This window comes from Anser anser, assembly GCF_964211835.1.
Source record: "Anser anser genome assembly, chromosome: Z".
Classification (NCBI taxonomy): domain Eukaryota; kingdom Metazoa; phylum Chordata; class Aves; order Anseriformes; family Anatidae; genus Anser; species Anser anser.
Window position 1 is genome coordinate 54,103,414 of NC_139723.1, and position 22,517 is coordinate 54,125,930.

At 41.3% G+C, this 22,517-nt stretch overlaps 1 protein-coding gene across 36 annotated transcripts in view; it reads left to right on the forward strand.

Annotated features, from left to right (window-relative positions):
• Positions 1-22,517, forward strand: part of MPDZ (multiple PDZ domain crumbs cell polarity complex component) — a 105,433-nt gene that overhangs the window by 37,357 nt on the left and 45,559 nt on the right. For 24 of the 36 annotated variants that reach the window (XM_083817332.1, XM_083817365.1, XM_083817334.1 and 21 more), the window contains 7 exons: positions 5,824-5,970; positions 6,657-6,824; positions 7,823-8,008; positions 12,696-12,905; positions 14,988-15,104; positions 17,519-17,677; positions 21,801-22,088. In XM_083817332.1, coding sequence (XP_083673458.1) covers positions 5,824-5,970; positions 6,657-6,824; positions 7,823-8,008; positions 12,696-12,905; positions 14,988-15,104; positions 17,519-17,677; positions 21,801-22,088 — 1,275 coding nt within the window. The remainder of the gene's footprint in view (positions 1-5,823; positions 5,971-6,656; positions 6,825-7,822; positions 8,009-12,695; positions 12,906-14,987; positions 15,105-17,518; positions 17,678-21,800; positions 22,089-22,517) is intronic. The other 12 variants (XM_083817341.1, XM_083817361.1, XM_083817353.1 and 9 more) reach the window with 1 other exon arrangement.

The following is a 22,517-nucleotide window of genomic DNA, read 5'->3' on the forward strand; positions in this document are numbered from 1 at the left end:
TTTATGTACTTAAAAGGTTTTTCTAGTTGTTCTTGCCCCAGAATCTGAATTGTAGAATCATAGAATCATTAAGGTTGTAAAAGCCCTGTAAGATCAGCTGGTCCAACCATCACCCTGCTACCACTGTCACCCACTAAACCATGTCCCTAAGCACCAGGTCCAACCTCTCCTTGAACACCCCCAGGGACGGTGACTCCAGTACCTCCCTGGGCAACCCGTTCCAATGCCTGACTGCGCTTTCTGGGAACAAATGTCTCCTAATTTCCATCCTAAACCTCCTCTGGCACAAATTGAGGCCATTCCCTCTAGTCCTATCACTAGTTACCTGTGAGAAGAGGCTGACGTCCAGTTCCCAACACTTTACTTTCAGATGTAGAGAACAAAAAGGTTTCCCCTGAGCCTCCTCTTCTCCAGACTAAACAACCCTAGTTCTCTCAGCCGCTCCTCATAGGACTTGTGTTCCAGGCCCTTCACCAGCTCCATAGCCCTTCTCTGGACACGCTCCAGCACCTCGATGTCCTCCTAGTAGTGAGGGGCCCAAAACTGAACACAGTACTCGAGGTGCGGCCTCACTCAGAGATAAGTACAGGGGGACGATCACCTCCCTGGTCCTGCTAGTTACGCTATTCCTGACACAAGCCAGGATGCCGTTGGCCTTCTTGGCCAAAATCCACACTGCTGGCTCATGTGCAGGCAAGCATCGACCAACACCCCCAGATCCTTTTCCTCTGCACAGCTTTCCAGCCACTCTGCCCCAAGCCTGTAGCACTGCATGGGGTTGTTGTGGCCAAAGTGCAGGACCTGGCACTTAGCCATGTTGAACCTCATCCAATTGGCCTCTGCCTATTGACCTTGTACTGGGTCTGGCTGGGATGGAGTTAACCTTCCCTGCAGCAGCCCATACAGTGCTGTGCTCTGCACTTGGAGCTAGAACAGCACTGGGATCGCACCAGTATTGTGTCTACTGCTGAGCAATACTAGCACCGCATCAGGATTCCCCCAACCCTCCCCAGAGCCAGCAGGATGGGTGTGGGCAAGAGGTGAGGAAGGAACATCACCAGGGCAGCTGACCTAAACCAAGCAAAGGGACATTGCATACCATATGATGTCACACTCCACAATAAATGTGGAAAAAGGAAAAAGAAGGCAGGGGTGGGCTCTCGTTGTGAAAAATCTGTCCTCCCAAACAACAGCTATGTGCGTTGAGGCCCTGCTTCAAGGATGTGGTCAAGCATCGCTTGTTGTGGGAAGTAGAGAGTAATTTCTTTCCTCTGCACTTCCACATAGCCTTTGCTTGTTGTTTTTTTCGTCTCTTCCTTTTTCCCTTTAGTTAAATAATTTAATAATATTTTTCCTTATTAATTATATTTTCTTTTAATTAAATTATCCTTATCTCAGCCTGTGAATTGTTTCTTTCCTTTTCTTCTTCCCCTCCTCTTCTGAAGAGGGGGAGTGAGAGAGGGGTTGTGGTAGAGTTCAGCTGCCTAGCAGGGTAAAACCACCACCAACCCATCCTGTCCAGGTCCCTCTGCAGAGCCTTCCTACCTTCCAGCAAATTGATATTTCCCCCCAAAGTTGGTGTCATCTGCTAACTCACGGAGGGTGCACTCAGTTCTCTCATCCAAGTCATCAATAAAAATGTTAAAGAGGATGGGCCCCAACACTGACCCCTGGGGAACACCACTGGTGATTGGTCACCAGCTGTATTTCACTCCATTCACCGCCCCTCTCTGGGCCCAGCCCTCCAGCCAGTTTTTAACCCAGCAAAGAGTGTCTCTGTCCAAGCCATGGGCTGCCAGCTTGTCCAGGAGAATACTGTGGGAGACCGTGTCAAAGGCCTTGCTGAAGTCTAGGTACATCAACAGCCTTTCCCTCATCCACCAGGTGGGTGACCTAGTCATAGAAGGAGATGAGGTTGGTCAGGCAGGACTTGCCTTTCATGAACCCATGCTGTCTGGGCCTGAGCCTTCAGTGGTCCCTCATACACTGCGTGATTGCATACAAGATGACCTGTTTCATCACCTTTCCTGGCACCGAGGTCAGGCTGATAGGCCTGTAGTTCCCCAGGTCCTCCTTCTGACCCTTCTAATAGATGGGCATCACGTTAGCAAGTCTCTAGTGACTTCCCTGAATGACTGTGACTGCTGATGGATGATGGAAAGTGGCCCAGCAATCACATCTACTAGCTCCCTCAGCACCCTCAGGTGGATCCCATCTGGCTCCATGGACTTGTGACAGTCCAGGTGGAGCAGCAGGTCTCTGTTTCCACCTGAACTGTGGGGGTTTCTTCTGCTCCCCATCCCAGACTTACAGGTCAGGAGGCTGAGTATTCCAAGGATAAGTGGTCTGGCTAGTAAAGACAGATGCAAAGAAGGCGTTAAGAACCTCAGCCTTTTCCTTATCCTCAGTAGTCATGTTCCCCCCTGCGTCCAGTAAAGAATGGAGATCCTCTTTGGCCCTCCTCTTGTCATTAATATATTTATAAAAACATTTTCTGTTATCGCTGACCGTAGTGGCCAGGTTGAGCTCATACTGGGCTTTGGCCATCCTCATGGATGCTGGCTTGGATGGATGCATGGATGCATGGATCCTCTGGCTTAGCAGAAAAAAGAGGGTTTATAATCTTTGGAAAAAAGGGCGGGCCACTGAGGAGGACTACAAGGATGTAGCAAGGCTGTGCAGGGAGAAAATTAGAAAGGCCAAAGCTCATCTGGAGCTCAATCTGGCTACTGCCGTTAAAGACAACAAAAAATCCTTTTACAAATACATCAACGCGAAACGGAGGACTAGGGAGAATCTCCATCCTTTACTGGATGCGAGGGGAAACCTAGTTACTAAGGATGAGGAAAAGGCTGAGGTGCTTAATGCCGCCTTTGCCTCAGTCTTTAGCGGCAATACCGGTTGTTCTCCGGACACCCAGTGCCCTGAGCTGGTGGAAGGGGATGGGGAGCAGGATGTGGCCTTCGCTATCCATGAGGAAATGGTTGGCGACCTACTACGGAGCTTGGATGTGCGCAAGTCGATGGGGCCGGATGGGATCCACCCAAGGGTACTGAGAGAACTGGCAGAGGAGCTGGCCGAGCCGCTTTCCATCATTTATCGGCAGTCCTGGCTATCGGGGGAGGTCCCGGTTGACTGGTGGCTAGCCAATGTGACGCCCATCTATAAGAAGGGCCGGAGGGCAGACCCGGGGAACTATAGGCCTGTCAGTTTGACCTCAGTGCCGGGGAAGCTCATGGAGCAGATTATCTTGAGGGTCATCACGCGGCACTTGCAGGGCAAGCAGGCGATCAGGCCCAGTCAGCATGGGTTTATGAAAGGCAGGTCCTGCTTGACGAACCTGATCTCCTTCTATGACCAAGTGACGCGCTTGGTGGATGAGGGAAAGGCTGTGGACGTGGTCTACCTTGACTTCAGTAAGGCTTTTGACACCGTTCCCCACAACATTCTCCTCAAGAAACTGGCTGCTCGGGGCTTGGACTGGCGTACGCTTCGCTGGGTTAGAAACTGGCTGGATGGCCGGGCCCAGAGAGTTGTGGTGAATGGAGTCAAATCTGGTTGGAGGCCGGTCACTAGTGGAGTCCCCCAGGGCTCGGTACTGGGGCCGGTCCTCTTTAATATCTTTATTGATGATCTGGATGAGGGCGTCCAGTGCACCCTCAGTAAGTTTGCAGATGACACCAAGCTAAGTGCGTGTGTCGATCTGCTCGAGGGCAGGAAGGCTCTGCAGGAGGATCTGGATAGGCTGGAGCGATGGGCTGAGGTCAACTGCATGAAGTTCAACAAGGCCAAGAGCCGGGTCCTGCACCTGGGCTGCAACAACCCCAAGCAGAGCTACAGGCTGGGAGATGAGTGGCTGGAAAGCTGCCTGGCCGAGAAGGACCTGGGAGTATTGGTGGATAGTCGGCTGAATATGAGCCAGCAGTGTGCTCAGGTGGCCAAGAAGGCCAACGGCATCCTGGCCTGTATAAGAAACAGTGTGGCCAGCAGGTCGAGGGAAGTGATTGTGCCCCTGTACTCGGCTCTGGTGAGGCCGCACCTCGAGTACTGTGTTCAGTTTTGGGCCCCTCGCTACAGGAAGGACATGGACGTGCTCGAGCGAGTCCAGAGAAGAGCGACCAAGCTGGTGAGGGGTCTGGAGAACAAGTCTTACGAGGAGCGGCTGAGGGAGCTGGGCTTGTTCAGCCTGGAGAAGAGGAGGCTCAGGGGCGACCTCATCGCTCTCTACAGTTACCTGAAAGGAGGCTGTAGAGAGGTGGGGGTTGGTCTATTCTCCCACGTGCCTAGTGACAGGACGAGGGGGAATGGGCTAAAGTTGCGACAGGGGAGTTTTAGGTTGGATGTTAGGAAGTACTTCTTTACCGAAAGGGTTATTAAGCATTGGAACGGGCTGCCCAGGGAGGTGGTGGAGTCACCATCCCTGGAGGTCTTTAAAAGACGTTTAGATGTAGAGCTTAGGGATATGGTTTAGTGGAGTACTTAGTGTTAGGTCGGAGGTTGGACTCGATGATCTTGAGGTCTCTTCCAACCTAGAGAAATCTGTGAATCTGTGAATCATTTTTTCTCTGCATATGCTGGCAGCTTCCTTGTACTCTCCTGGACTTGCCTGTCCCTTTTTCCACTGGACAAAAACTCTCTTTTTCTCGTGGACACTCAGCAAAAGTTCCCTGTTCAGCCATGCCGGTCTTCTTCCCCACTGGCACATCTTATGGCACATGGGAACAGCCTGCTCCTGTGCCTGTAAGACTTCCTTCTTGAGGAGCGTCCAGCCTTCCTGGACCCCTCTGCCCTTCAGGACTGATTCCCAAGGGACCCTCCCTACCAGTGTTCTGAACAATTCAAAGTCTGCCCTCTGGAAGTCCAAGGTACTGACCCCCCTCTCCTGACTTCATCAAGAATAGAGAACTCTATCATGGAATGGTCACTCTGCCCAAGAAGGCTCCCGACCACCACTGATGGAGATGGATTTCAGTTGCACAATTGCCCTCACCCCCAACCCAGACTGCTCCCCCAGGCTCATCTCTATCGAGTCTTATTTCCCCCTGAGCCCCCCTTTGTACCTAGTTTAAAGCCCTCTTGATGAGTGCTGCCAGCTCCCAGGCTAGAGTCAGTTTCTCCCTGTGAGACAGGTAGGACACATCGGCAGCTGTCCGGCCAAGTGCCAAGTAAACCTCCCCATGATTAAAAAAAACAAAACAAAACACAAAATTCCTGCGACTGCACTAGCCTCTCAGCCACATATTGATCAGCTGGGCCTTCCAGGTGTGCTCAGTATCCCTCCCCACCACTGAAGGGATAGAGGAAAACACCACCTGCACATTCGCTCTGTCCAGTAACTGCCCCAATCCCCTGAAGTTCCTTTTGATATCTTTCTTTATCCACACACGGGGCAACATAGTCATGTTATTTCACATATGGTTTTTTTGTTGTCTGTCATGGTTCCTGGAGGACACTATGTGAATCCACAGTGATAGTTTCCTTTCCAGGATAGTCTTAATAACTAGTGATTGTGTAGGTTACACTGAACGTGGCCTGTAGATTTTAGTTTTTATCTGCTATTTATTTTATCCTCTCAGTGCTTGTCATCCTGTTGGGAAGTTGGATTCTTTCTTTTAAGCTGCTGCTGTTATTTTACTGTGTTACCGAAAAACTGAAATTAGTAACTTGACACGTTTGTTTGCAGTTTTAAGTCTGCATTACACGTCAGTATTTCTAGTTTCTCCCTACAGGAATTATCGCCTCACTGTATGTAAATTGAATCTGGAGGTAGCAGATATGGCTTTCAATATGTCAAAAGTAACTTTGTTTTTAAATCTGTTTTAGGTGGCTGTAGTTAGCAAATTCAGCGAAAGCAGCGGACTAGGGATAAGCCTTGAAGCTACAGTGGGGCATCATTTTATCAGATCTATCCTACCAGAAGGGCCAGTTGGACGAAGTGGCAAGCTGTTTAGTGGAGATGAGCTTCTGGAAGTAAGAAAAAGTTCAGCTCTATTTTAGTCTGCTTTCAGTAGAATTCTTGAGAAGTGACTTGCGTCTCACAGGTTACAACTTTGGGAATGTAGGATATCTTAACAGCATACCACTCATTACTGGAAGTGTTTGTGCATGCTGTTCATGTGTGCTTACACATATTTATGTGACTGCATCTGCACAGATGCATTTCTCAGCTCATAGCTGATATTTCAGATACAATTGAAAGTCACGATAAAAGAATACCCTGCAAAAGCATCTAGAAATACCCCTATACAGTGAAGGGAATAAACACCTGGTTACTTTTCTAAATTGTTTTCTTAGAATTAGGATGTGAGTTTCGTTCACATGAATGCAAGAAATCTACATGTTTTATCTGTTTTCATGCTTAATATGCCAGTTCCTATGCAAATCTGCTAGTGTTGTTTGTTTTCATATTTGTATATTCTGAATTTTACACTGGGTTTCTAAGGTGTTTAGTAAGATGGCATCGTGTAATTTATGAGACTCTCCATTCAGCTCAAAACATATCCTTGTGCTGATTCTGAGCACCAAATTGAGTAGAAGCGGAGGGCTGAAAATCTATTAATGTTTTCATAAAAATCAGACAATTAGTGGTTTTTTTGTTTCTTTTTTCATTTTTGTTCATTCTTCTTATAAACACTGTGCATTCTTTCATTCTTGAGGTGAACGAGATCTCTTTGCTTGGAGAAAACCACAAGGATGTGGTGAATATCTTGAAAGAACTGCCAATTAAGGTGACAATGGTATGCTGTCGTCCAGTGGCTCCCCCTATCAGTCACCCAGAAGTACTGGATGGTCTAAGTCTATCTGAGGTTCAGCTCACAGAAAAGGTATATGTATGTATATATGTATTTTTTAATAAAAATTACTAAGAAAATGACTGTTTCCTTGAGGAAAAACATGTAAAGATCTTGTACAAGATTAGAAGTCTCTTTTAATATTTTAGGACTTGGAACCAAATAAGTAGGAAAAGACAAATTGTATTCATCAACTGTACTTTAGGCCAACCAGAAGATAAACATACTGGTAGGGAAAAATTGGAGACACGGTACCCAAATACCTGATTTTTGTTCTGCATGTGGGCTGTGGGGGTATAGCAAATTGAACTGCATTGTCTTTAGAATCTTTATATTTCATCTACGTTTGAAGCTAGGTTTCTGGGTTTGAGTTGAGCAAGCCTGAGCATGCACTCCCTGACAGACAAACTTCTGTCACTCCCAAGTTCGAAGCTCTGGGCTGTCTGATGTGATAAACATGTAGAAATGGCCTACAGTGTAAGAAAAAAATAGCATTTGTATGAAAATAAGCTCAGTTCTGACTTCTGGGCAAGACACAGAATTGAGTTTACTGTTGCTAAGCTTTGCTATGAAACTAAGGGAAGAGAAAAAAACACGTACACTTGTGTGTATGTACATACGTCTATATGTGTCTGTGTCCTCCTTTTTCAAACATTCTGACTCCTGTCAGTGCTACTATATTTAGATCAAGGCATTTTTAGACATACCATTTAATAACAGATATTTCCTTTATATTTTGATACATACACTAATGAGGCTTTCTGAACTTTTTAGTTTGATGGAAGTTCTGCTTTGTAAATACTGTCTCCAAGGAGTGTTTTCATATACTTGCATCATAGATATTTTGTTACAAGAATATGTGAATTCTGTGCTAGACTTAACATAATTTTGTTAACTGTTTGCACTTTTTTCATATTTAGAGAAACACCACTTAGTTTTTATCTTTCTTTTTGTGAACAGAATTTAGTCTCTACAAATTCACAAACATTTACATTCTATGGAGTTGGTGAACATACACTGTTTTTTCCCAGGCTCATGTCGAACTTGGTTTCATTGGCTCCTCAGACACAGAGGGAACAACTCTGGAAATGGCTGATGAATCTCAGAGTGTGGAAGAGGTGCAGAGCTCTTCTTTGGCAATGTGGGAAACAGAAGTACAGCACATTGACCTGGAGAAGGGGAGTATGGGTCTTGGATTTAGCATACTGGACTACCAGGTAACTTCTGTACTCCTTTCTTTGAGTAGGAAACTCAATACTTTGTATTGTTTAGATCTTGCAATATGATCTAAGTAAGTATTTTAGTGGTAAATGTTAGTGGAAACCAGGCAATGTAGTAAAGCTGAATGGATGTCGCTACTGGCAGGCATCCCGCTAGCTACATTACTTATTTCTCTTACTGTGTTAAGAATAATGATGGGATTCGTGTGGCCAAGTCTGGCAAAAGGGTCTTTCCCAACAAGCTGTCCAGACTTTGAGGGCAGCTTTAAACTAGACAAAGAGGGAAAGGGATTCGGTTTCGAGTAATAAAGAAGAACCAGGAGTTGCTCATGCATTAGAAACCAACAGGAAAACGTTTGAAATGCCTCAAAGGAATTAAGGTGTATTCATCTTAAAAGATTGCACAGCCAATAGCCCAACTGAAGCGCCTCTATACCAGTGCACACAGTGTGGGTGAAAAACAGGAGGAGCTGGAAGCCACCATGCAGTTAGAAAGCTTTGATCACTTATAATCACTGTGACTTGAACTTGGTGGGATGAATCATGTCATAGGAATGCTGTGGTTGATGGCTATAAACTGCTCAGAAGGGACTGGCAAGGGGGGGGGGGGTGCCCTCTGTGGCTTTTTGTTTGTTTGGTTGGTTTGGTTTGGTTAAAAAAAAAAAGGATTGACTGCACAGAGCTGACTTTGAAAAACAGTGATGAGCAATTTGAGAGGTTATGGGTAAAAATTAGAGGGAAAGCCAACAAAAGAAGCCTCGTGTTTGGAGTTTGCTGCAAGCCACCTTAACAAGGGTAACCTGTTGAAGAAGCATGCTTGCTTCAACTACAGGAAGTGTTGTGCTTGCAGGCTATAATCCTGCTGGAGTACTTTGGTCACCCTGACATCTACTAGAAAAGCAACACAGCAAGCTGTAAGCAGTTCAGGAGACTTTTGGATAAATTCTTAATGCAGGAGGTAGATAGCCTAATCAGAGGAGTAGCATTAAGAGACCTGTTGCTTACCAATGCAAATAAACTAATTAGAGAGATCAAGGTAGCCTGGGGTGCGGTGACCATGCCCTGGTGGAATTCATGATCCTGAGGGATGTGGGCCAGGTGAAGAGTAAAATCAAGACCCTGAATTTTAGGAGAGTGAACTTCGAGTTGTTTGAGGAATTAGTGGATGGGACTCCATGGTGAGGAAACTGCCCTCAAGGATTGAGGTGGAGAACAGGGCTGGCAGTTCTCTAAGGACAAGAGGTCTTGATTCTTATGTGTAAGAAATCAGGCAAGGAGGGCAGGAGACCAGTATGGCTGAGTAAAGACCGTCCTGGTCAAATGAAAGTGAAAGAAATAAATGCATAGGCAGTGGAGCCAGAGGCCTGTATCCTGGGAAGAATACTGGGACACTGCCTGGATATGTAGGAATAGGATCGGGAAAACTAATGCAGAGTTGGAGTTGAATTTGGCAAGGAGTGTGAAGTATGATAAGAAAGGCTTCTACAGCTACATTAGCCAGAAAAAGGTAATTATAGAGAATTTGCCCCCTGTACAGATGGGAGAATTAGTGACAACTAACATGAAGAAGACTGAGGTGCTTAACATTTTTTTTTTCCTCATTTTCTCTGGTAAATCACTCCTTCCACATCTCTCAAGTCCCCGAACCTCAAGGCAAGGACTTGGGGGAGGGGGGCGGAGAGGGGCAGGGAGACCTAGCTATTGTAAGAGATCAGGTTTGAGACTACCTGAGGAACCTGAACATACGCAAGACCACAGGACCTGATCAGTTGCATCCCAGGTTCTAAAAAGAACTGAAAGAGGGTAGATTTAGACTGGATATAAGGAAGAGATTTTTCCATGATGGTGGTGAGACAGGTTGCCCAAAGAAGCTGTGGATACCTCATTATTGTAAGTGTACAATGTTGGGTTGGATGGGGCTTTGGGAAATTTGTTCTAGCGAAAGAAGTCCCTGCCCGTGGCAGGGGGGTTGGAACTAAATGATCTTTAAAGGTCCCTTTCAACCAAAACCATTCTATGATTCTGTGATTTTACAGGTTCTCATGGTAATGATTTTACTTGTCCAGAAAAATAAGTAATCAGTAAAACACTAGTCTCTTGGGAAAGCTGAACCTCTAGTGCCTCAGTTATAATGAATGATGTATGCATCTTAGAATGTTCAGGCATCTTGCCATGTATTTTGCACCTGCAGTGAGGGTGCCCTTGCTAAGAGAAAGATCCAATAAAGGACTTACATTCTTAAAGCAGGATTTATCAAAATCCAGAACTGTAATTCTGAAATCCCTTGCTTAGCTGCTACCTAGGACGTGCCTAGACATTCTCATTCATTTTGTGTTTGACTTGAAAATTCCCGGACATCTCAAGGTGTCATTCATGTTGTGTCCCTGTGTCAGAGCAGCTGAGTGCCTGTCTCCTGCCTCCACTCGGTCAGGATACAACAAATGTTCCTCCTGTGTTTCCAGTTGTCACAGTGGATATTTTTTAATCTCTGATCAAAGTCAGGTAACTTTCCCTCCGGTCAGCACAAGTTTTTGCCTGAGTGTTTGGTGGTCTAGCAGGTCTTTGCTGGATCATTTCCCTAAGGGGTATACACATTGTACTTTGCATCTGGAGGTCTCTTGCAGGTGGAAGTTATTCCCATGGTGCGTTGCTTAGAAATAATCTATGCCCCAGAGGTATTTTTTGCATTTGCACGCTGATAACTGTGAAGAGCAGAGTAGTTTAGTAATCACAGAATCACAGAATTGTAGGGGTTGGAAGGGACCTGGAGAGATCATCGTGTCCAACCCCCCTCCCAAAGCAGTTTCCCTAGAGCAGGTTGCCCAGGTAGGTGTCCAAACAGGCCTTAATCTGAAGGATATAGGTATAGTCAAGTACTCATTTTATGAAACAGCAGTTATGATTTAATGTGTTACTCTTAATGCTCTTAAATGAGACACTATAGCTGAGCCTGAGTATTTGGAGTCCATATCAGCACAAACTAAAGCATATTTTTGCTTTACCTTTTTCTGAAGTGTAGACACAAAATGTGGTTGTGTATGTGGTTATTTAAAACATTTTGTTTATTAAGAGTTGTTGGAAATACCTTAAATTGTTGTGTATGTTTTACAACTGTGAGTTTGGTTATATCCTACAGGCCTACAGGAAGCGTTCAGAAACTTACTTATCCTTTTTGTGGGGGGGATATTGTAATGTTTGTGTCCTGTGTTCTCACCTTTGAGATGGGGTTAAAACATTTCAGTTTGTTTCTAAAAGTTCTATTTTCATCTAAGACTGTGAACAATAAACGAAGTTTACAGTAAGATTTATGCTTGTGTTTTGCTTTTTCCATCCAATTTTTAATTAATTTTCCATGGACAGTGACTAAAGTGAAGGTTAATTTTGTATTTCTGATGTTTTATACAATGGCAGGCCTGTGGTAAGAGTACATTATTCCTTACCCCAGGGAAGACTCTGGGGGACATAAGAATCACATACACTAGAAAGGTGATTTTTTTCAAAAAATATGTCATGCAGTATCATCTCAAATAGCAGTAAAAATACTTGTTAAAATAGTGAGGAAAGTATTCAGGTCCAAGCACAATGTCCAGCAATGCTAGCTATATTTCAACTTGTAAAGTTTTGTTTCCTCATGGCATTCTCTTTATTGCATTAATTGCCCTGATGTGTTAAGGGTCTTCTCTCCCCCACTCCCTCTCTCAGCCCCTCTCTCTCACATTACCTTTCAGCGGTCTCTAATTCCTGCGATTTTGGTTGCTGCCTTTATGATATGCATCCTTTCAGATGTACATTTTGGCATGGCAAATTGTTACAGTTGCTTTCCAGTTTGTAGATGTTTGCTTTTCTCTTTCCTTTGCTGTCAGTAAAGCTGATACATTATTATGTATGTCTCATATTTTTCTGTGCATGCACGCAAGTGAATTGCCATGTGTTGAAAGCATTAACATCTAATGATCTTCCTTGTGAATGTAATTTCTATAAGAGTTATGCAAGTTGGTGTATCTGTTATGATTGTTACAAAAGAATTATACTTTCCTGTTCATAGAGCTTGATGTTAGCTTATTTATAAAAATATCAGTGCATTACAGGATGCAGATTTGAAAATGGTTTTCTTTTTGAAAGGAAAATGACTTTGTTGTGCCTTGTTGCTCTGTTGGTATGTTCCTGTCTTGTAAAGCATTTGATTAGGCACACACAAGAACTTTACTCTTTAAATGTGCTTTCCCAGCTGAGCAAGATCTGGTGCCATGAAGTACATGGTAATTCTTGAAATAAGCTGTTTGTTCCACTAGAGATTGTTTCTTTCCCCTGTCTGAACTGTCCATGTCTATTCACAAAGAGCTAAGTGTAAGAGAGGATGAGGTCTGCACAGTGTCATAGCAGTAGGAAGTATTTACATTTTTGGTGTGGTTACTCATTACAGTACATACTGCACTCAGCAATTTAACAGTGTTTTATGCTGGAGATTTGTGATGGAACATCACCTAGAAAAGATTTTCACATTTAGGAATGGAAAACAGAAGGAAGCATAAATGTACAGCTGTATGGACAGGGTTATGCGTTCCTGCTGAGGGTTCATCTGGAGCAGGGCTGTGTTGTGAGTCATTAAAAGTAGATGCATAAAATAAGCCTACCAAGATAGAGTAAATAAAATGAAATGTCTCTCTTCCTTTTACTCAATTAGGATCCTGTCGACCCAGCAAACACTGTAATTGTAATTCGCTCATTAGTTCCCGGTGGTGTGGCTGAGCAAGATGGCAGACTTCTTCCTGGAGATCGGCTTATGTTTGTCAATGATATCAACCTGGAAAATGGCAGCCTGGAGGAAGCAGTGCAAGCACTGAAAGGAGCCCCAACAGGAACAGTTAAAATAGGAGTTGCCAAACCACTGCCTGTAAGGATCTGGGAGCGCTGTGGATAATTTTCATGTCATTTAAGCTGATACATAATGATCCTGACTTCTGTGTACACTTTCTGTGCTTTGGAATACAGTCAGGTGACACACGAAATCCAGAAGACTATATGTATGAGATTCCTTGCATGCAGGAATGGCCTGCGTAGTGTGTGACAGGTGTGGTGATTTCAGTACCTAGCACGCTGGTCTCCTAGCAGAGAAACAGCGAAGCATCTTACAACCAGCACAGACTTTCAGGGCTGCAAGGTGCTAGACATAATTTTGTACATGTTACAAGATTTTCTGAATGTGCAAGGTGGTGACATAAAGACAGTTTTATGTTTTGGAATTTGCCTACTGCACTACTTCATAAGATCTGGTCTGCTATAGGTATAGCACGTATGCAGTCTTAATATACAGACTACGTACTTAATTTAAAGAATGGTAAATAGTCTCAAGGTATCTCAGCACCTGCTGGTTATTTTGGTACAGCCATAAATAATTCTGGGCTTGATTTTAGAAAGGAGTCTCTAGCAATTAGAAGAATGAGGTTGAATAACTGCGTTTCTTTAGCCATTCTGGGGCAAAAATACCTAATAAATTTTAAGAGGGAGATTATTAACCTTAAGATTTGGATTGTATGTTGTCTTTTTCAGTGGTAACAAAGAACTCCAGATATAGAAGACCTAGGGTTATGGAGATATTGTGTCAGTATGGATGCTGTGCAGTTCTGCATCCGTATGGTTATATTTTAATAATGTACTCTGCATTCTGAGGGCTGGTAAGAGCGCTTATTTGCACAACGTCTGTTCCACATTTCTTTCTCTTGCATCTGGAAGTGTCATGATTTACAAATAAAGGAGAATATAGGGGATTGGCCAGGACAATAAACATCAATTTCAAGATTATGTAAGGATACAACTAATGAAAGATTCCTGTGATTTCTAAACTCTGTATACTTCCTTAGTGACATCTCAGGTCAGTGAATTTTAAAAAAATCTACCTCACAGCTACCACTGAGAGTATCTTCCTGAATTATCCCTAGCAAAGTGGGAGCATGGACTAGTGTCCCTGTTGTCTATAAATTCAAATCAGTAGAATGCCATCGAGATTATATGTAGAAAGATCAGTCTCGCTGTATTTGTAAGGCCAAGTGATTTTTTTCAGTTCATTTTTGCTTTTTACACAATGACAATCTTGTAATCCTTGTGGATGCAGATACCAAATTTTCATTTTCAGTGCATGTGAAGTGGGTAGGAGGGAATGGCTAATGTTTAAGTTCATAGAAACTTTCCTTCTCATAGTAAAGAGGTACTTTTTAAACTTTCTTTGTGAGATTTATTTTTATAGGGGGGACTGTGTGTCACACACTAAAATGTCTTGCAAATCAACATTGTCTTACTTAAAAAGGCATTCTGAAAGAGAACGTTCATGGTTGTTCTGTCTCTGTTCCTGGAATTTTGTAAACATTCTGTATTTCTACTTTAATATGGCACGTATGATTTTACCAGTTAAGTAAGCATTTTGAGTAATCACTGGCTTCTTTGCAATACTGGCTGAGTGAACCTAACATCAAATTATGTTGGAAAAAGGTGCTGATTTGCAGTGAGGATTGTGTTTTGTCCTCTTGAGGCTGTTAGACCTGGCAGACACCACCTTAAAATACAGGCAGTGGATTCAGTGTTCCTTTGAACAAGAATATTCTGCAGCCTGGGAGGTTGTGTAGGCCTGCACTGTTAGGCTCTGTCTCCTCATAGCAGCTCTGGCAGTTCTAATAAATGCTTAGTAAGAGCAGAAATTGAGAATGAATTTAGACTAACCTGTAGGTTCTGTGGTATAGCTGGATAAGTATTTCTTATTACTTGAGCATCTAAAGTGACATGTGAAGCTGAATCAATTCAGATAATTTTGGAAAAAAAAAAAAACACATCTCTTTATCTATTCAACAGTATAACTGTGATTGAAATGAACTCTGCTGCATTTGGAATTGATTTACCACTCTAAACCTCCCTCACATAATGCACTTTGAACACCCTGTGTCCTGGCCACTCAATCCAACTCAGAGCTTCGTTCTTTCTGCAGCTTTCACCAGAAGAGGGCTATGTCTCTGCTAAGGAAGATTGCTTTTTCTACAGTGCCCAGTCATTTGAGGAGGAGGGGCCAGCTGATGCAGCCCTCTTCCATGCTGATCTAGCTCTGGTTAGTGGCCCAACTTAACAAAGATTTCTTAAGTCTGCGTTTCATAATGAAAAAGGTTGCTTTGTCACTGTTCATGCTTATCTTTTAGTGTTTACTATCACCACGTTACTCATCCACTATAGCTGAGATGAATTCCCACATGGTAGAAACTGGCATCTAGAGATTTTGGCTGTTTGCATGGGGGAAAAAAAAATTAAATTTTGCTGAGATTTTCAAAGGATCATGGGCACCCATGTCTCCTTGCATCCACAGTGCATCCCTTTGAAAATCTTAGCTTGTGTAGAGAAATGTTCACGTGCTCATTTGGTAAATAAATCTTTTTGCCTGTGTTTCATATTATATGACTCTACTTTCCTAGCTGCCTTGAAAAAAGTTTTGGGGACTCTTTTTGCATGTAAGCCAGCCTTACAAAGAATGCTGTCCATCTTCAAAAGCTACCAGCATTTTTTTCCTGATAGTATTCTTTAAACTTCAACATCAATCAGTGATTATGAGATTTGCAAGCCAAAATATGTTCACTTGTACCAAGAATGTAACTTACCCGAAAGTTCACTGCCTTACATAGCTCAAAAGTTACCATTAAGAATTTAAAGAAAAATGCCAAAGGAAATAGGACTCTAAAACAAATAAACAGAAAAAAAAATCCAAACATCTTCTCACGATTATTCATACTGATCTGGGACTTACGTTGAAGTTGTTTGGCCCCCATTTTCTGGGGATATGAGTAGGTAAAACAGTTTGTACTAAACACCATAACTTAATTCATTGAAGGAACAAATTAAACAAAACAAAAACCTGAAATGGAACCTTCCAAGGAAAAATCTCTGAATTACTGATTGCAGTGTGTTTGATATTTTTTCACATTTGCAAATGACAAGCTGTTTTTAATAATGTGCTTTTTAACAAGACTTTTTTTTTTCTTCAGTTTGTTATCTTGATGAAGTAGTTAAACTGCTAGTTATTTCAACATAATAGGATTTGCCTTACTCTATTTATAGAGGAGAAAGAAGTATGAAGAAACAAGGTTATGTATCGAAAATATCCTTTAATTAAAGATGTGTAGAAAAGATCAGACTAAATCTTAAGGACTTAACATTTTGACTTCTGTGTGTGATTCATATAAAAAAAATTAAAACCGAGCTGAAGAATAATGAATATAACAGATAATTATATGGTTATAGTTGTCAGCTATGTCAACTGACTGTCAAATATGCAAAATATGAAACTGAATATGCAATCATCAAGTCAAAGATGTGTTTACAGAGTGCATTCACAAGGAATTGATTTTAATAGATAAATCAATGCTCAGATTCTTCTCGTTTTTCCCCTTTTTACACAATCATTATTTAGGGCTTAGCTTCAGTATCACTGATGTGTATTTTCCAAAAGATGGGCTGAGAGTGAGTTACACCAAAGGAGTAGTTTAAACTATATGTTAAGTCTTTAGGGTTGAGACAATAAAAAACAGATCATTTGTACCTCAGAAAAGAATCAGTCTTATGAAGTCACTGCAGATTTTTGCTATTGTTGTTGTCCATCTGACAATGAATGAATTAATTTTGTGATTAACATCAAAAGCTGCAAAATAACACTTAGATCCTATCTCTGCAGATGGATGGTTACACTTAGCTGATTCATATAAGTTTACAGTATGGTCATGGTTCTGAACTCCACTGAGCATTTTTGTTAGCATACGATGTTTCCTTGAGCTCTGCCAGGGGAGATAAAATTATAGTCAAAGTATAGAATATGAAGCACCATGAATTAAGTTCTTTAGGACCTAATTTTATTCTAGTATTTGAAAATTATTTTCAAGATTTGTGTATTATATTTCACTGAAGAAAAAGAACACCCCTAAAAAGAAAAAGACTGCTCAAGTTTGGAACTCTTTTTAAAATCTTATTTCGTATGTAAGATAAGAGAAATTTCAGTATTAATCTTCTTGTGAAATATAAAATATTTTTAAAATAATAAGAAGCATTTGTGACGTCTGACTTTTTATAAATGTTTTGGAAAACGTTGCAGTTTCTTTTCTTTCATGTCACTAAGTGAAGCTCATTATTTTTACAGCCTTAATTCTTGTAAAAGAATTATTGTAAAAGAAAATAGTAGTTGCTAACACCTCATATTTCTATTAGGAGGCACTAGCCTATTTCAGCCCTACAATTTGTTCCAGTTCAGACTCTAACTTTAATTCAGATGTTCCTTGCCATCTCTGAAGATGGAGTAACATAATATGTAACTGGAAGAAGAAGTTTTTCCTACTGTGCTGTACAAATTTAACCTCACTGTAAAACACGGGAAAAAAAAGCGAAGTGTCAGTCAGTTAGTAGCGACTGAGGTACATGTGTTTGGGGCTTACGTTGTGTGAAGGTTACAGACAGCCTGGCTGATTAAATTGCTTCTGTTGTTAGGTGGACTCTGGAGAGGCAGATCTAGCGGATGAATCCACCTTTGAATCTCAGTATTCTCCAGAGAGCGACACCTTCCAGGCTTCAGTGTTAGCTCTGCATGGCAGCACCTGTAGTGATGAGCTGAACTACACCCTCTCCCTTCCCTCGTCAACTCCCAAGGTAAAATAAGGATGATTTTATTGATGATAAAACTTGCTTATGAATGTGAAAAGGCTCAGTGTTCTGTATGCAGCAGTATTACTAGATGTTGTCCTTGTTCCATCTGCACAACCATTTGTTACCAGATTAAATACCGTTTTATTTAAGATAATGCTGGTGTCTTGCAGTTGTCTGTGTGGAAGAGAGAGACAGGTGGAAGATTGAAAACTTGGGCTGTGTTTTGTATAGCCAGGTATAATACAGTGAGATACTTGTAATGTTAAAGCTGTGGTGAACAGTCAACTACAAAAAAAACTTAACCGATATTACTTCAGAGCATATTAAAAAGTGGTAACACAAAATAACTGCATCATTCTACAGAATTTTAGATTTAGTGAGTTTTCATCCTAAGCTTTGCTTATTTACTTCTTTGTAGTTAGAGTACTTGTTAATCAGTTTACTTTGTTCTTGCATGAATTGTTCATAATTACACTGTAATTAAATATGAAGCATATCAAACCTCTGATTGCTACTAATTTCTTTTTTAAATTTCTCAAGCATATTACAAAGACCAGTATCTTAATTCTTGCTGGTCACAGACCCTTATGATTGTATCAAAGTTGGCTTTGTTTCTCTCCATGTCTTTTTTATGATCCTTTATCTTGTCAATCTATAGATCTATTTCACTAATCCAGAGTCTTCAGAGTCATTTCTCTTAGCACTCACCGTCTTTGAACCAAACATTGTAGGCATTTCTTTCCAGGTTTGCAATCTGTGGTCTTCAATAAAGGAGCTTCTGCTTTTTTATTCATGCCTGAGCCACAGTATCTTTGTTTATCCCTTGTATATTTGGCCCATACAAGGCATTGTGTTTGAAAGCTAAATTCATCTTCTAATGGCTTCTCCCAATCCACAAAAGAGCACATCTCTGCTGTGCCAGTGGGACAGATTGCATTGTTTAACTCCGTAATTGTTACTTAAACAGATTATGTATTTTGCATGCTGAGAAGCATTTTATGAGACAGAGGTTAGATTTACATTATATCTCATGTTGCTGCTCTAGGAATCCTTAAGTTATTTTTGGTTTTGACTTAAAGATGGCTTTATTTTCTGTTGGTTTTTTCTTTGTTTGTTTGTTCATTTTTAAACATTATGGTCATGACATTTCACTGTTCTTCTCCATGCACAAGTACGAAGGGAGTGTTCTCTACAAGTAATATTTTACACTGTGCAATTATGAATGGCTTCACAAAGTAAATATAGCAAGGAAACCGGTTGGTAAAAGAAAACTTTAGAAGCAATTGAAATGCAGTAAAAAATGAAAAAAGGTGTAACAAGGAATGCAGAGGTATTTCAGCTATTTCTGACTACAAGGGCAGTTGAAATGCTGATTCTGAATGCCTTTGCTGTCAATTTAAAAATAGGTGATAAAAAATATTCTAAGTCAAACTAATCAAAATGCTCTAAAGAGGTACCACATAGATGTTGTTAAAAATTCCTGAAATTTTGTCTTCAAAAATCAAAGCATTGGCTTTCCTTAAATGAAACAAATTAAAAATGTGCATATACTGCTACTTTAATACACATGCATGGCATACGGAGTAAATGTTGAACACTGTATGGGTCTTTGTAATGAATACATTCCCACTGATTTGGAAATGAATACAAAACATAGTTAAAAGTAGGTGTCACAGCTCTCTTTGAAACCTATTTAAATAGATTATAGTCTTGGTGTTCTGTTCTCCAAAAGATAGGAAATTATTTCATTGATTACATCATGCAGATTAGCTGTATTTAGGCCTTGCTCAATTATCTTCTCAGATGTTACTTAAACCAATTGTTTACAGGTGAACCTTTTTGATAATGTCTAGGTACAAAACAAGCATCTATGCACCTCATGAGTGGCGAGGAAAAAAAAAAAACACAATTTTGACTGTTGGTACAAAATGTTGCAAAATATCTTGAAATCATGTGAATTTTGATTTAATATATACTAGAAAATAAATTGGAGAATCATGTTTTTTTTTTTCCCGCTTTATGAAAAAGTAGAAGACGACTTAATAGGACCAGCAGATAAAAACTAAAACAGATAGAGGTAGAAATTCTTGTGACTACATTTACTGCATTTAAGAGAAAATTCCCTAATATTGATAAAGAACCTATACATCCAACCTCTTAGTCTTTGATATATCTTCTTAATATCTAATGGCCTTCATGTTTCTAAAATTACTTTGAAAGCTGAGCTAGAGAATATTTGGATATTTTTCCAGAAGCTAGTGATTGTTTCTTAAAATTTCTTAAAATTGTTTTTAAGACAAAACATTGTCTTAAAAATGTTTCTTGAAATTTCTTAAAAATACTTGAAATGGGAGACCTTGGGATCTTGGAAATCTAAATAAATTTCATATAAAGAAATCTGTCCTTTTAATGATGCTTTGAATAATGACACCAGCAATAAGTACTGATTGCTAAACTTCTGTAACTGCATCATTGTATTGCAGAGCTGTCACACTATGAAACTTACATGTTCATTTATTTGCTGAGATTTGACTGAGTTTTTACTATTTCTTCTTTGTATGGAAGGGGTATAGAAATATGTTTCTCCTCAGTTAAATGGATAATCAGATTGCATGGTTGTTTTATAAGCTGCTTGAAATTACTTGTAGTGTGCAAAGTGATTTGAAAATAAAGACCTTGGTCTTGCAAATTTCTTCCACCTTAGGATGACAATTGTATGCTTTAATTTTAGTAAGTTGCTGGTGGTGGTTGTGTGATTTGCCGATGTCTTAGTGGACACTACTTTGCTGAAGTTAGTTAAGATTTACTGAATGATACAATACTAGAATTTGGCCTTCAGCAGTAATTTCATATTCATTGATTTCTATATCATATAAAATAGAAGAAGTCTGAAGAATCAAGTAAATTCTGTAGAAAAATGCCTGTAATGATCTACTGAAGACACTGATGTAACAACAAATACTTTTAAATTCTTGAATTCTTGTTATGGTTTAGCCCTAGGAGGCTGCTCAGCACCACACAGTCCCTTGCTCACTCTCCCCAGGTGAAATGGGGGAGAGAATTGGAAAGGTAAAATTGTGAGAACTCAGACAAGGAATTCATTCTCCGCTTCCCATTGGCAGGCAGGTGTTCAGCCACTTCCAGGAAAGAAGGGCTCATCACAGAATTTCACAGAATGGCTGAGGCTGGAAGTGACCTCTGAAGATCATCTAGTCCAACTGCCCTGCCGAGCAGGTTCACCTAGAGCATGTTGCGCTGTATGGCATCCAGGCGGGTTTTGAATATCTCCAGAGAAGGAGACTCCACAACCTCTCTGGAAAACCCGTTCCTGTGCTCTGTCACCCTCACAGTAAAGAAGTGCCCCCTCATATTCAGCTGGAACTCCCTGTGCTTCAGTTTGTGCCCGCTGCCCCTCGTCCTTTTGCTTGGGCACAATTGAAAAGAGTCTGGTTCCATCCTCTTGACACTGTCTCTTCAAATATTTATATGCATTGATGAGATCTCCCCTCAGCTTTCTCTTTTCCAAGCTAAACAGGCCCAGTTCTCTCAGCCTGTCCTCATATGACAGGTGCTCCAGTCCCCTGTCATCTTAGTAGCCCTGCTCTGGACTCGCTTCAGTAGTTCCGTGTCCCTCTTTTACTGGGGAGCCTAGAGCTGGGCTCAATACTCCAGGTGTGGCCTCAGTAACAGTTTCTTGGGAAGACAAACACCATCACTGCAAATATCCCCTCCCTCCCCTCTTCCTCCCTCCATACCCCAGCTTTTATTGCTGAGCATGATATAATATGGTATGGAATATGTCTTTGGTCAGCTATGTCCCCTCCTAGCTCCTGGTGCATCCGCAGACTCCTCGGTGTCAGGGCAGCATGAGGAGCTGGAAAGGCCTTGGCTCTGTGTGAGCACTGCTCTGCAGCAGCTAAAAGATCAGAGTGTTATCACCACCATTTTCATAAAAAATCCAAAATAGAGCATTATGTGAACCACTACAAAGAAAATTAATTCTATTCCAGCCAAAACCACAACAGTTCCATGACATTAATTTCTACTTAAGGTTTTAGCATGAAATACAAATTTTAATTATACTACAAAATAATAATGGTTGTTTATTGTCTCCTGTTTTTAACAGGCTGTTGGAGAGGAATTTTTAAATGCAGCAGCTGATTACCATATATCCAACAAGAATCTGTACAACATGGATCTGAGTGAAAGAGTGAGAGAGCAAAAATCTGTAGCAGGCAAAAACCTGGAAACTGCAGCTGCTTTTGCTAAAAAGGATCTTCTGCCTCTGGATGTTTCGGTTATCAACCAAAATGAAAGTGAAAACACAGAAACTTGGGCTGGATCTCAGACAACAGCAGAATTTGCACAAAGTACAAGCCTTGCTACTACCATGCAGCTTGATGGCACTGGAAAAGTAAATATTTTTTTTTTAAATAATAAAAAACAAACCATGGAAAGGCATTATTAAGTTATAGAATCTTCTGCTGAAATTGACGCTGGCTAGCACCCCCATATGGTTCTTTGGTTGTAATGTCAAGAGTCAAATGTGGTAGCTGACATCAAAACTTTAAAATTTAGTTGAAGTAGCCAAAACAGGAGATAATTTATGGCTTCAAGATAGAGACCCAGACTCCCAGAGACTGGAGATACAGCGGTTGTTTAAAAGTCTGCTCATACTCACAGTACAAGACACTGCTGGAGCATGGTGTTCTTGTTGGGCAGACCAGGGGTCTAGAGCAAGGCTTTTCTGTTAACTTCTGCAGATATCTGGACGTATGGAAGAGGTTACATCCCGGTGCTCAAGCAAGATCGCACAGTTCAACTTCCATACTAGCCTGTGATG